Here is a 14,107-nt window from a genome sequence, read left to right on the forward strand (position 1 = left end):
AAACAGTCCTGGGCTGTTTTTATAGCCTTGTGGTAAACGACAAAAGCGTTTCTGAGAACCATAGGAAAATGCACTTAGGTCTCTACTTTCATGTGCTAAATTCTGGCAGAAAAACCCATTAGATATATCCAATGTAGTTTTGTATTTTTTACGCACTATATTATTAATTAGCGCTGTGCTGTGTGAATTTTGTATAGCATAAGTGCGTGCATGACTATTCAAGTGCCTATAATCAACCACTATTCTATATGAATGATCAGGTTTCGCAACGGGAAATAGCGGATTATTCATTGCCGGTGTACAGGGCTCAATTACTCCCTGGTATTCAAGTTGTGACAGTATCTCCGTCACTGGAGCTTTTGCTTCATGTTTAACAGGGTATTGTGGCTGCGCGTGTGGTGTAGACCGAACGGGAATAACTTGACAAGGAGAGTCCTTGTCCCATCCTACATGATTACGGTATAATGCAGGTGCCTGTGCTAAAGCCCATTCAGCAGCATAGGCTTGTTTGCCTGCCTCCGGAACAAGATCGGAGAAAGAAGGCAAAATGACATCTTCCCCATGTGGGAGCATGCGGACATGTTCAGGTGGCCAGTCTCTCTCGGCCAACAGGATATCACTAGTAAGTTCATCCCAAAATATTACACTAATAATGCGTTCCACGTCTCCCTCTATCTGAATTGTTAAATCAAAAACCCGATCGGGTGGAAGTACGCGGCCATCCGCCGTTTCAACTGCGATGTAATCGCTAGTTGCTGTCGCATCCAGATGATCTTTCAGATCCTGGCGACATATCGTGACCTCTGCCGCGCTGTCCAACAGAGTCACTGCCCACCTCTTGTTCCTCAACAGTGTTCTCAATACTACTGGCATTTTTAACTGTCAGTGCTGCCACTTTTTTCTTTTTAAATTGTGGCTTTTGTTGAGGAGTCTTTTCTTCTTTTTTAACAGTAGACTGTGGCGAGTCTTTCTTTTCTTTCACGTATTCCGGACGTCGATCTTGACGGCCCCCTCTCTCGCTACGTCTATCCGGTGCGTCCTGAAAGGAACGAGAAGGACGTGAATCAGTATATCTGTCTGGAGTTCTAATGTTATCCCTATTTCTGAGATTATGGGCCTGATTCTAACTTTGGAGGACGGTGTTAAACCGTCCCAAAAGTGGCGGATATACCACCTACCGTATTACGAGTCCATTATATCCTATGGAACTCGTAATACGGTAGGTGGTATATCCGCCACTTTTGGGACGGTTTAACACCGTCCTCCAAAGTTAGAATCAGGCCCTATATCTCCTTTCAGAGTACTCCGGATGAGGAGAATCAGCTCTTTTGTTTCTCCTATCCTTGAAATCCTTTTGTTTGTCCCAGCGCTTTTTAGACCCCTCTAGTGCTTTCCTTGTACCTTCCTTATGGGTGGTACTTGGTATGTCCAATTTTTTAGGTTTGGCTCCCAGCCCATCCCGTCCTATACTAGTATAGGGATCAGAGATTATTTTCGGTAGCTGTCTCTCTTGTTCCTGGTGTGGAGTTTCCCGGACACGCTGGCGTATCGCCAGTGCTACTGCTTCCCCTTTAATATTACTCAATATTATCGAGGAGACGGCGTCAAAGTTACGCATCAATTTCATCCCCAGATCTAGGGCCGGTGCAGCCCCATGCTCATTTTGTATTTGTTTCAACACTTCCGGCAAATTGGCCAGTGTAGGGGTACCATGTGTGGTAGTATAAACGGCAGCGAAGACTGTACCCCAAGTGGCACATTCATCAACCGAGGGAACCATCCCGAATGGCAAGCACATAGTGAGCAATCTATGTTTCTCCTGTGGCCCCGTATGGGAGAACACAACTTCCAGCTGATTTGTTTTCTGAGCAATCCAGAACGGTATTTTTTCTCGATCCGAGGGCACTTTACCCTTAATGGTATGCACCGTTTGTGGATTAATCCCAGTAGCCAATTGATATCCACCAGCTACTGGCGGTGCTGGACGCGCTGGTGTAGTGTTCAATGTTCGCATTACGAACTGGACCAATCGTCTATATAATGCCACTAATTCATTATATAATATCCTTAAATCTACAAGCGGCATAGTCTGTATGCCTGGGTGAGGTGTATATGTGGCAAACATGGGCCACGTAGGCCCTTCATTACTTAAAGGACCTAGCCTCACCCGTCGCAGTATATGTGGAAGGGCGCCTTCAAACCGCAATGTCATAAGTGTGAAATGTGTGCGTTCATTGGTCAGCCTCAGGAAAGGCAACCCAACAGTAAAATGTTTCTGTTTGGTATGCTTCAGTTGCTTCTATAATCAAAGTAACTTCCCCGCCCTCTTCTGTAAGGCCATGTGCTAATAAATGTTGTGTAAGTGCATGTCTAGCATTCGCAGGAATGTCTATGGTATTAGCCATAGTTGTTTAGAGAAACGGAACACCAAAATAGGGGAAGTTTTTTCCTTTTGTGAGTTCGAGCTCGAACAACCTACAGCCTATTTAGGAGTCACCTGTCGGGCTGAGGAGGATTCTCCCAAAGACCACGGACGTCTCCGTATAATGGTACTGAGGGTACCTGTTGTCTGTGAGACAGCGATAATCAGGGTAACCGTAAATTAGTGCCTAAACACCATCGTTGGTGGCGCCATGTCGTAGTTTGGACTCTTGCTCTGAGCAAGACTGCTGGTCTCAGGATGACAGTACTTTCGTTTGTAGGTGACTAAGGGGGTGATTCCAACTTTGGCTGGCGGCAGGCGCCGCCAGCCAAACGGGAACCGCCAGAATACCGCTGCGCGGTCAGAAGACCGCCGCGGTTATTCTGGGTTTCCCGCTGGGCGGGCGGGCGACCGCCAGAAGGCCGCCCGCCAGCCCAGCGGGAAACACCCTTCCACGGGGATGCCGGCTCCGAAAGGAGCCGGCGGAGTGGAAGGTGTGCGGTAGCACCCGTCGCGTCGCGATTTTCAGTGTCTGCATGGCAGACACTGAAAATCTTGGTGGAGCCCTCTTACGGGGGCCCCTGCAGTGCCCATGCCATTGCCATCTTGGCATGGGCACTGCAGGGACCCCCAGGGGCCCCACGACACCCCATACCGCCATCCTGTTCCTGGCGGCCGAAACTGCCAGGAACAGGATGGCGGTATGGGGGTCGGAATCCCCATGGCGGCGCAGCAAGCTGTGCCGCCATGGAGGATTCCCCAGGGCAGCGGAAAACCGGCGGTACACCGCCGGTTTTCCGTCACTGACCACGGCTGTACCGCCGCGGTCAGAATGCCCATGGGAGCACCGCCAGCCTGTTGGCGGTGCTCCCGCGGTCCCCAACCCTGGCGGTCTCGGACCGCCAGTGTTGGAATGACCACCTAAGTCTCTTCCTACAACTATTTGTAACTGTTGTCCAAACCTTACCGGCTTACTAGCAGTACCTCACCAGAAACACAATAGTAAAAGGTGATTTGTAGCAGTCGCTTACGCATGGACTCAAAATACAATATCTCAGGGTTGTCGTGGTTAAACGGAAATTACCCTTTTCTCACAGATTTATTATGTCTCATACAAACAAAGGCAATAACACAGATGCAGTAAAGTTATAATAGTTTTTATTCAACATAACTGCAATTTGTGATAAGTTGCATGAACTGCAATGATTAGGATAATGAATATACCTAGCAACAGTATTGTAAAGAGGAGAGTCATTGTTATAAAGACCCCCACCATTATGCAATATATGAAAGAAATATATGTATATGTAAAAGATGGAATAAGCCCTAATACCCTAAGGAGAGTAGGTCTAACCTCCTACCTAAAAAGGAAGAGCTGAGTTCGTTAAACCTAATCTGCCAAAAACGTGTCCATGAGAGGAGCCCCCAACCCTCGTTACCTTGGAATGAGGTCTCTATCTCAGACTCCGCAGGGACACGAAGACTGGATCAGTGTCAAGATGACTGCAGCATCGGTATCAGCGACGGTGGCGATGCCCTCTGGTCGGAATCCCTCTCATTATCTGTCTAAAAGTGTGTTGTATTTATACAGATCTACAAGGTCCCCTGACATAAGTGTTATTCATAACAATAGATAACAGGCATGCTTGGGACGGCAATTAATACCAACAATCCCTCGAAAGTATAGAGAGGGAAAATCCCTAAGTGTGAATGCCTACTGTATGTTTGTCTTTCGTGCTTGATCTTGACGCCTTGGCGCAATGACACTGATAATAGAACCCATAACAAGTGGCCTAACTATAAACAAGGCCGCCATTTTAAAGGAAGCAAATAATTAAATGGACTATGACAGAGCAAGCTAAGTAGGTTAAAAGTCACTGGGTGACGGGGGCACGAGTTTACAAGCCTACGGCTAAGCTAATTCCTGTTATCCCGCTAAAACAAACTAGGATTCACTACATGGGCATGGGAGGGGTTTAATAATAAAAAAATATAAAACACTTACCTGGTGCTGCCGGCTGCCTCTCTCTCCTCTGCTTCCTGGTCCCAGCAATCCATGAGACAGTTTCAGAAAATCCCTGTGCAATCCCCGCAATACTCTCATGCTATTACCAAGCATGACAGCAGTGCAGGTAGTGGTCTGATCTGGCTGGTTTACTGCTCGCTTAGGCACAGGAAGTCTGTGCTGTTTCTCCAACCCTGCTGTCAAATACAGCTGGGTTGGAAAAACCTAAGTTTGCATGTCTGTTTGGCCAGCCTAAGATGGCCGTCCAAACTGACATGCACACTTAAGTGCACTCAACTCCCCCATCCCATGGCCCAGCCCCGCCCCTCCCTGCACATGTTGGCTCAGCCGGCAGCTAAAAAATAACACGATAATAAAATATAGTTTTATTTTTCAGCTGCTGACAATGAGCCGGGGGACGACGCTCCTCCGTTATTGCGGAGGAGCCGCAGCTGGCTTCTTGTATCTTTATATGTATTAAGCACGCCATTTAAGTTCCTTTTGCCATTAAAGACTACAAAGGATATAGTTGTTCCTAATGTTGCTTATTTTTATTCTTCTGCGCAATTAATATGCATGTGCCTTCTCTTTACATTGTAAAGTTTTCTACAGCATATCCATGCAATACGAGACATTGATAATTATATTCTAAAACAATTTCTCTCTCTCCCTCTCTCTCTGTCACGCTCACAAAATACTGCTCTGTCTCTCCCGCTCTGTCTCCTTTCAGGAATCTCCTACTCACTTACAAAGTTTGCGCTGTTTAGGGTCAGCCCAGGGCGGGTCTACATTGCTTAACATTTTGCCAATTTAGGCGAGGTTTTCTCCCTTCCCTATGGAGTTGAATATCGGTATAGTCCTGACAAAGTAGGAACAATGCGCAATAACCCTTTGAGTCTGTGTCTTCCTGCCTTTTAGTGGGCCAACACTGACATCTAACGGCTAAGCCATATAACACCACAATCTCTCGTTGACCATTTACACCGATTATTTTTTATTGAGAACCAATCATTACCAGCACGGCAGGGCCCACCTTCAGAATCATAAGCCCCTTCATTTCATAACCAGGGAAGTACATTAGCATATATAATGTTTTTCGCAAGTCAGCAAGAATACTAAAACTTATACCTGTATATTGTTGACAAACCTCAAGCTACTACACATCCAGCTTGTTGTGGCTTTCTTTTAATCTGTAAATCGATTTCTGTTTTGTTAGATTAATTCTGGTGGGCCGCTTTTCTGTTATCTGGGTCTCCTACACTGGTGGTACTGCCTTATAACATAATTTGTGCTCCTCATTAGAGGACCATATGAGTAGTTAGAGTCTAAAAAAAAAAACCCTGCTTGACTAACAGAAAAAATAAAGGCTTTGCAGAGCCAGCAAATTCGTGAACACTACCATCAGTTCCTCTCACAGGCACCCTCTGTGAACACACTTGCGAAACAGACAGCACTCGTTGACTATATCATTGATATCACAGGAAATGACAGCACAGAAACTGTCATTGCGGAGTTAAATAAAGAAAGACTGTTGGAAAGGTGAACAAATAAACATTTATAAAACAAATTAAAACTCTGACTTAACTATAAAGAAATCAGTGTTTTAGGTGCTTCCCTTGATTTAGCTATTTTTTTTTTTTTTTTTTATTTGGTTAATTAATTGTGTGGTATTTATTTGCTCACGTTTGGTTCCTTTGTGACTTTCGAAATCACCCTACTCTGCGCAACTAACAAAACGTTCATTTTTTTCATTCACAAGATTAATACGATTCAGTAATAGCCTAGCGGGTAAAAACAAATCATGCCCATTGTTGCATTCATTCAGTGGATCATGCACATGCATTGTGTTTTGTTGCTCCACTTGCTTGAATAAGAGGCTGTTTTCATAAGGTGCATTTTTTATCTTTTGCTTCAGGACAATGTGCAGTTACAACACTATGATCGTTTCAACATGGTTGAGAAGTCTGGTTTACACGTTCTGGAAATTCAAGATGTTCGTCTGCTTGATGCTGGAACGTACACGTGTGTAGTAAAGAACAACTCCGGAAAAGCTTCATTGTCTACAGAGCTTATCGTTCAAGGTAAATAACAAGAGCTGATGTCACCAATAGGCCAGCTATGCCATCATATGCATAAGTATAGCCCTTATGCCAAGATGCAGCCTCTTATGCATTAGTATTGCCTCACATGTCCAACTACAGCCTCACAATGTCATGTAGCCCTAAGTTGCTTCCATATTAGACCAAGGAACTGTCATGTTATGTCGATATTACCACCTATTAATAGCTGTTGTGTCATATAAGGAAAACAGCAATTACACCGCAACCATTGCCATGCACTACCTTTATATTACAACGTTTCTCAAATGCCTTTATCACAAATGTCTTTACAACATATTTTTTTACCATGCACATACCTTTACTAAACATGCAGTTAGAACGAAAATGTAAGTGGAACACAGGTAATATATATATATATATATATATATATATATATATGTATATATATATATATATATATATATATATATATGTAAAGGCATTGTTAGGGTTTAGGGGTGGGTGAGGTAATAGGTGGCAAGGGTATTTTTAGAGTTTAGGGTGGGTAAAGGTATTTGGGTGACAAGGGTATTTTTAAGGCTAAGGGATTGTAGTTGATATATAGATATATATTTAAAAAACCTAGTGGCGGATGCCAGAAGGTAGTTATAGTTAGGACCTAGTTTCTATAGAAAAGTTTTAACTTGCCTATATCTTTGGTGCCAGTTTATGAATCTTTACGAAATTTTCTCCCAAAATTTGGCGCTCACTTCAGCTGCTGTCTGAAAAGTTTTGGCGTGATCCGTCAAGCGGGGTTGAGAAAAAGGTGGGTCCCAGAACATGTTTTACCCATGTAAATACCATAGGGAACTGCTGGACAGAATTACACCAAAGTTGGCAGAAATGTAGCTCTTGGTTCAGAAGGCACCCTTTTTGTTATTTGGTGTAGATCCATTCAGTAGGTTTTGAGATATGAAAGAAAATTCAAATTTGTATATAGGGACGCAAAGGCTCCACAAACCCTTCCGATCTCGTGCTGAGATCAGATTGACTGCAACACTTCAACAAGGAAGTGTTGGCAGCCAGCTTCAGCTGATTCCCTATAAAAAAACATTAAAAAAAGAAAAGGAGCCAGGGTAGGGACACCCTAATCCCTTAGCTCTGGTGCTGTGGTCCCAGGAGGACCCTGCCAAGGCACAAAAGCATTTTTTTTAAAGATTTTCATCAAGAGAAGCTGGGTATCTTCAAAGTAATGGGGAGGCCTAGCAGACACCCCCCCCCCCCCCCCCCCCCCGGGCACAGGGGCCCACCACCTCCCTGGGGCCAAAATAAGTTTAGGAAGTGGGAGGGGGGACCAAGCAGGACACCCATCCCGGGCCAAATACAACCCCAGGGACCACCACTTCCTCAGGGCTGGCCCGTGGAAACAGACGGAGGAAGGAGGTCCACCATTCTAGAGCCAATAATGGGCCTGGGGACTGTCATCCCCCAGGGCCGGCTCCTGCTATGTCCCGGGGTGCCCTCCCCTGGGACATAGCTGTTTGCTCTGCCTTGTCGGGAGCTTTGACAACCTTGGGGATAGGGTCCTGAGGGACAAGATTGGTCTGGGGAGGGGGGCTGCGTGACCCCTCTCCCCCTAAAAAAAGTAAATATATTTTCTGGCCGGGCCCGAAAGGATGGGGTCCCCAGGGCGGCACGACCCCCCTTCCCCCAAAAAGAAATATTTTTTAAGGCCAGGTCCCGGGGGATGGTGTCACCAGGGCTGAAATTGGCCTCCATAAGAATCTGAACTCCTTTGTGGACGTGGATGCATGGCTGATCTATTGGAGCACAGTCTCTATGTGACAAGTGGGTTGTTTCTTATCCTATCCTGGTAAGAGCAGAGTCCATGGTTCTCCCTTTATATTGCTACCAGTATGCAAATGTGCAAATCATCTCAAAGCTGTGCCTGCTTGGCTCTGCGCTGTCCACTTTAGTAGTATGCAAAGGTCTTCATACATTTTGGCAGGATGATGGACAGTTTACCAAAGTTCCCCCCCAGTCGTTTCCCGCCGGTGGTGCATTTTTGATGCCGAGGATTATGAGAACATCTCCACAAAACAAAGAAGCACTCACCTCATATAGATAAAAGGAATGTTGGACTTTTTTGCTTATGCAGGGTCATCCCCAATCTTTTTGCCTCCTGCCTCCTCTTGTTTCTGACCTGTTGCTGTTGGCTTTTGAACTCTGAGCACTTTACCACTGCTAACCAGTGCTAAAGTGCATATGCTCTCTGTGTAAATTGTATGGTTAATTGGCTTATCCATAATTGGCATATTTGATTTACAAGTAAGACTGGACTTTGTGTTGCCTTCCTTCTTGTGAAGAACTCTCCAAGGGCTTGATTTAGAGCTTGCCTCCTGTTGTTTGAAGTCTCAGAGACAGCAAAGACTTCGCTCTGCCAGCACCTGGAGTCTCTGGAGAGACTCCTACTCTGCCAAGTGGTGCCCATTCAGTTCCTGGGACCCTGAAAGGAGAAGCTGGCAGCCCAAGGGTGAGAAATCCACGCACAGACCACTGTGCGGGGAAAAGGTTGATTCGACTCCGATCTGTGGCTAAAAAATCGACATGCCGCTGGCTTCATGGCTGAAAATCGATGCTTGGCTGCAATGCGACCGGAAGATCGACGCCCGCGGCTGGAGGAACGATGTGCAGCATCGCTGACACAGGCTGGTGAGATCACAACCTGCGCTGTGTGGTTTTCGGATCATCGTGCGGCTCGATTTCTGATGCAAACACCGCTGGGTGTGTAAAAAAAAAACCACAAGGCCTGCCCAGACCCGAGAGTGCTGACCGGATCGACGCATCGCTCTACTGCGGAGAGAAGAAACGACGCACGGCGACCAGACGAAAGGAGAAATGACGCAAGGTCTCACTTGTGAGTGATACTGACGCATCGCAAGCCCTTTTTGATGCACACTCCCCCGTGCTGGGTTATTTTTGACGCTCCCAAGGTACATTTTCACTCTAACAGTGTTAGTGTGTGTGTTTAAAATTGCATGAAGACTCTTTTGCATTTTTAGTGAAAACTTGACTTGTGGATTTTTGTCGTTTTGGTCTTGTTTTGTTTAGATAAATATTCTCTATTTTTCTAAACCTGTGTTGTGTCATTTTGTAGTGTTTTCATTACGTTACTGTGTGTGTTGGTACAAATACTTTACACCTAGCACTCTGAAGTTAAGCCTACTGCTCGTGCCAAGCTACCAAGAGGATGAGCGGGGTTGGCTGAGGTTGATACTCTTTTCCCCTGACTAGAGTGAGGGTCCTTGCTTGGACAGTGGGTAACCTGACTGCCAACCAAAGACCCCATTTCAAACAAGGAAGAACCCTGGTTTGGTAGAGATTTACATCTTTGTAGTCTCTTTGGCCTCTCTATAAAAGGATTAATGTTATCACAGAATTCGAGAAAAAGACGCACAAGGAACAATCATGTTGTCAAAATCCACACAAGGTCACTGGTGACATTTCCTTGTGCTCCATTACACCGCTGTAGCGTAGAATACATACCGGACATTTACCCAAATAGGTATAAAGAGCTCCACTTGGTTAGATATTTTGTGCAAAGCTGTGGACTCTTGTTGGATAAAAGGGCAGGTAAGGTTCCTTGGTGGCCGAGTCACTCACATAGCTACTGGCACACCATCTCACAGATGCACTAAGACGCTCACTCAGACACTCACACAGACACTCACACATGCACTCAAAGACCCATTTAGACATTCAAGCACCCTATTGCAGACCCACCCAGGCTCATGCACCCACTCACAGACCCACACAGAAACTCATGCTCTAACTCACAGATGCACTCAGACACCCACTCACAGACTCACTCAGACATTCATGCAGCAACTCACAGACCCACTTAGACATTCATGCACCCACTCACAGACCCACTCAGACCTTCTCACACCCACTTTCACACCCAGACACTCTCACACTCACACCTAGAGACACCTTCTCACACCCAGAGAGACAGGCCCTGCAGCCAACTTGGCCATGTGCAGCATTGAGTGGCCATTATTGGGCCTGAGCCATTCATTGTCTTCAATGAAAAGTTCAAATAAAATGAAATTAAGGATTTCTTCCACCTTCCCTAAGGGTTATTCATAGGAAGGACCAAGATGGGAAGTAGGTTCCCATTGAAAGATATACAAATCTTCAACAATCTTTATGAATATACACACAGCATGCCTGAATATGTTAAACGAGCCATGAAATACAATCCTAACATGTTTTAGCATATATAAAAGTTTAACGAAAAAAGAGCCTGTACACCTAATTTTGACAGCCATATTTGCTCCTGAGGCAATCACAAGCATGTAACTTTTTAATTACATCACTTTTCTTCCTGCATGCTCGCTGGTAACATTCAGGATTTTGTGGATCAGCTCTCGCAGTGAAAGGTTTAGGCATGTTCTGATTTGTTTGTAACAAGAGGCATGATGTCTAGTTTACTACTTCAATAAACCAAGCATGCAGATTAGTTTAATGCTGTTTATTTCAAATTCTGGATGAATTATTTACTTTGATTTTTGTTTATCTTCTTTTAGGTTCAGATACGACAGACAGGTATGTGTACCCTCTATGTGCAATCTTTTTATATTATAAGCAATGTTTTTTTCTTTTTTATCTTATGACTAGTGCATTGGGTACAATGTGCAGTTTCTTTGTTCAGATTTTTTTATTTTATAAATGAGGTAGTTAATGTTGGCACTAGTGTCCATTGAGAGCAGAAATTATGCATGTTTCATCTTCATAGAGATCAGTCATTTCTGACTATTCTTGTTTCCTTGACATCACTTATCAGCCACAGATGCACTCCTCCCTCCTCACCAATTATTTTGGCTGTATTGGAGTCTCTGTGAAAATAATCAACATACAATGGGTTGACTGCAAAACTCTTAGGATGTCTCATTTTATGATTTGCAAAACAAGCCTCAAAATTGGCGCTTTTGTAAAGATCCCACAAATGTTTACAAAAATCCCCGCAAAAATTTGAGTTCAGAAAAGAGACAGATCCCCTCTTTTTTTACTCTATGCTGCTGCACAGCCAATAAAAGGAGTGTGAGCAACAGGCCAGCACACAGCAAAGGTGTTAACTTGCTCTGTTGACTCAGTTGCCTGTCTTGTGAATGACAACTGTCTGAGCCCTCTCATGTGCAGTTAGCCTCCATCACATGTTTTACTGTGCTCCCCAAGGACTATGACCCTCTGACCTCACTCCTGTCCCCCACACCCTGCTGTAATATCAGTTCCCTGCGCCCCTGAACCCTCTCTCTACTGCCCTCTGTCTCCTCTCACCCCCACCTCTCCCATGGCTGCTCAGTCCTTTCAACCGCTCCACCCTGTGACTCCTCTCTTGCCTCCACCCCTCACCTCTTGTACTCCCTCCTCAAATGGGTTATCTTGTACTCCCAAAACCAAGAATTGTCTGCCCTTCAACACTTTTCCTGTGCCCCCAACCCCTGCTGCCCCGTGGGATGCAGAATGCTGAGGTTTCATTTTGGAGTCTGTACTATGTGGCACCAGACATACTCCAGTTTCGGGTGCAGTTCTCAGAGACATATTAAGGCAAGGACAAAGTGAGCAATTGCCCAGGGCTTCCACCTTCCAAGGGGCCCCCTAGTAGCAGTCAAGATTTCTGCCACAATAATGTTGCTCATAAACCAGCTTCTTTTTCTAATTTGACAGCTGAGTAAAGGAGCAGCTGGTACACAGAGGGCAGCAGTGAGTCTACTTACTTTTGGAAGAAAAAAACATGTTGTGCCTTAACCCTCTGCAGCATGACTTTATAATTTGAGTGCGGGGAGGCTGATCTAGTATGTTCTATGAGCACTCTCCTCAGTGAAGCCCCTTGCAGCTAGCTATGTAATCTGAAAGGACCATCTTTAGAATTCATACTTCTAGCATAGCACTGTTAAAAGTTACAAATAGTGAAAGTGCGACTCAAACAAACATAGAGACTCTCCTATCAGATTCAATCTGAATAAATAACTCAAAGGAGCCTAGCACAATATCTGAGTGGCTCCCAACCTGCAACTCTATGTGAGGGTATACCTACTGTGACATGCCCCCAAACGTTGACCACAACACACATCATGGCGATCTCCAAGAAAGAAGTGCAGGCCTCCCTATGGGCCCTCACAGCAGGAGCTTTGGGGGACCTCGTTGAAGAAGTAGACAAAAGTATACAAGAACTGGATCATCTCTGCAAAGATATTGACTCCATTGGAACTTGGATTCTAGCAATGCAGGAGAGAGCTGATGCCTTTAAAATCACACAGGCAAAAGGTATGGTGTGAATATTACAGCACCAAGACATGGCCCTCATAAGAACTGAAGACCTAGAGAATAGGTCCTGCAGGGAAAATCTCAGAGTGAAAGGCCTTGCCTAGTGGGCTGATGGGTCCATTGTTCCGTTCTTTGTCTTGCCTCTTTGCATCTCTTTTGTAGATGACCATACAGATGTTTACCTTCAGAGAGCTCATCTGATGGACCCAAGGACCTCCTGTTGTAATCATTGACTAAAAGATGCCCTGAACAAATTCCACTATTTTAGTGACAAGGAGAAAGTTCTGAAAGCTGCAAGGAAACTTTATGAAATTAAACTTCAGTCATACATGTTCCATTTTCCAAGACATTTCACAGGCCGTAGTTCAAAGGAGAGCTAACTTTCACCCATCACAGAATAAATACGGGAAGAGGGCATTCGCTACAGATGGACACATCATTGTGGGATCATCGTTAACTTGAATGAGTCCATACACTGTGATCAAGAGGAACGAAATGCAAAAGGGAAGTAGCAAAGAGCCGTAATATTGAACCAACACTAGCAGGGAAGAGGTTGAAGGAGAATTAACTTCAAAGTGAAGGAAACCCCTAAAAAATGAACACTTTTCTGCAATGGCAGTCAAAGATCAAGACACCACAATCAACAGAAACATCCCGACAGGTCAAAGCACCCACATTCCAGGGCACCAATTAGTGTCTCACTAACATACAGATGTAATCCCTTGACTAGCCCACAAAATGCATCGTCATTGAATAGTAACACCGAACACTGTAGGAAAGTGCAAGTTTTCCAGGGATGAGGTGGGATTTTGTGTGAGCTTCATTGACACTTCTCCGTTTTCAGGGCATTGACATCACTGCAGCTCCAGTGGGGTTAACTCTGGATACCTGCTGCATAGTGTCTCCATCAATAGGAGGAAAAATTCCTGTTAGTACAACCCAACACTCTATTTAGGGTGATAACATGACTGATGGTTGGTGTTCCGTTGTCTCATTATGTTTCAGTTAAAGTGGTTGTTTCCTTGTTTTTTGCAAAGGTGTTCCTTGAAGGGGCGTATGATTTACTGGTTATTCAAGTCATATAAGTACAGCACTCACCTTTTTGGGAGGTCGGACTCTATGCCAATCCTTGTTACTTTTTAGGGCACAATTAAACACTTTCCACTCACGGTGGCACTACTATTACATGATGTGAAGGGATCGAATTAATATGGAAATACATCAAAATACGGACATGTTCTGCTTGTAGGACCTTTCCTAATTGAACAGAAAAAAATAGAATAAAACACTGGGATTTAACAACATCATTTT

At 44.7% G+C, this 14,107-nt stretch overlaps 1 protein-coding gene across 6 annotated transcripts in view; it reads left to right on the forward strand.

Annotated features, from left to right (window-relative positions):
- Positions 1–14,107, forward strand: part of MYLK (myosin light chain kinase) — a 1,681,938-nt gene that overhangs the window by 688,350 nt on the left and 979,481 nt on the right. For all 6 annotated transcript variants that reach the window (XM_069224656.1, XM_069224654.1, XM_069224658.1 and 3 more), the window contains 2 exons: positions 6,343–6,508; positions 11,056–11,074. In XM_069224656.1, coding sequence (XP_069080757.1) covers positions 6,343–6,508; positions 11,056–11,074 — 185 coding nt within the window. The remainder of the gene's footprint in view (positions 1–6,342; positions 6,509–11,055; positions 11,075–14,107) is intronic.

The sequence above is a fragment of the Pleurodeles waltl genome, chromosome 3_1 (assembly GCF_031143425.1).
Source record: "Pleurodeles waltl isolate 20211129_DDA chromosome 3_1, aPleWal1.hap1.20221129, whole genome shotgun sequence".
Classification (NCBI taxonomy): Eukaryota; Metazoa; Chordata; class Amphibia; order Caudata; family Salamandridae; genus Pleurodeles; species Pleurodeles waltl.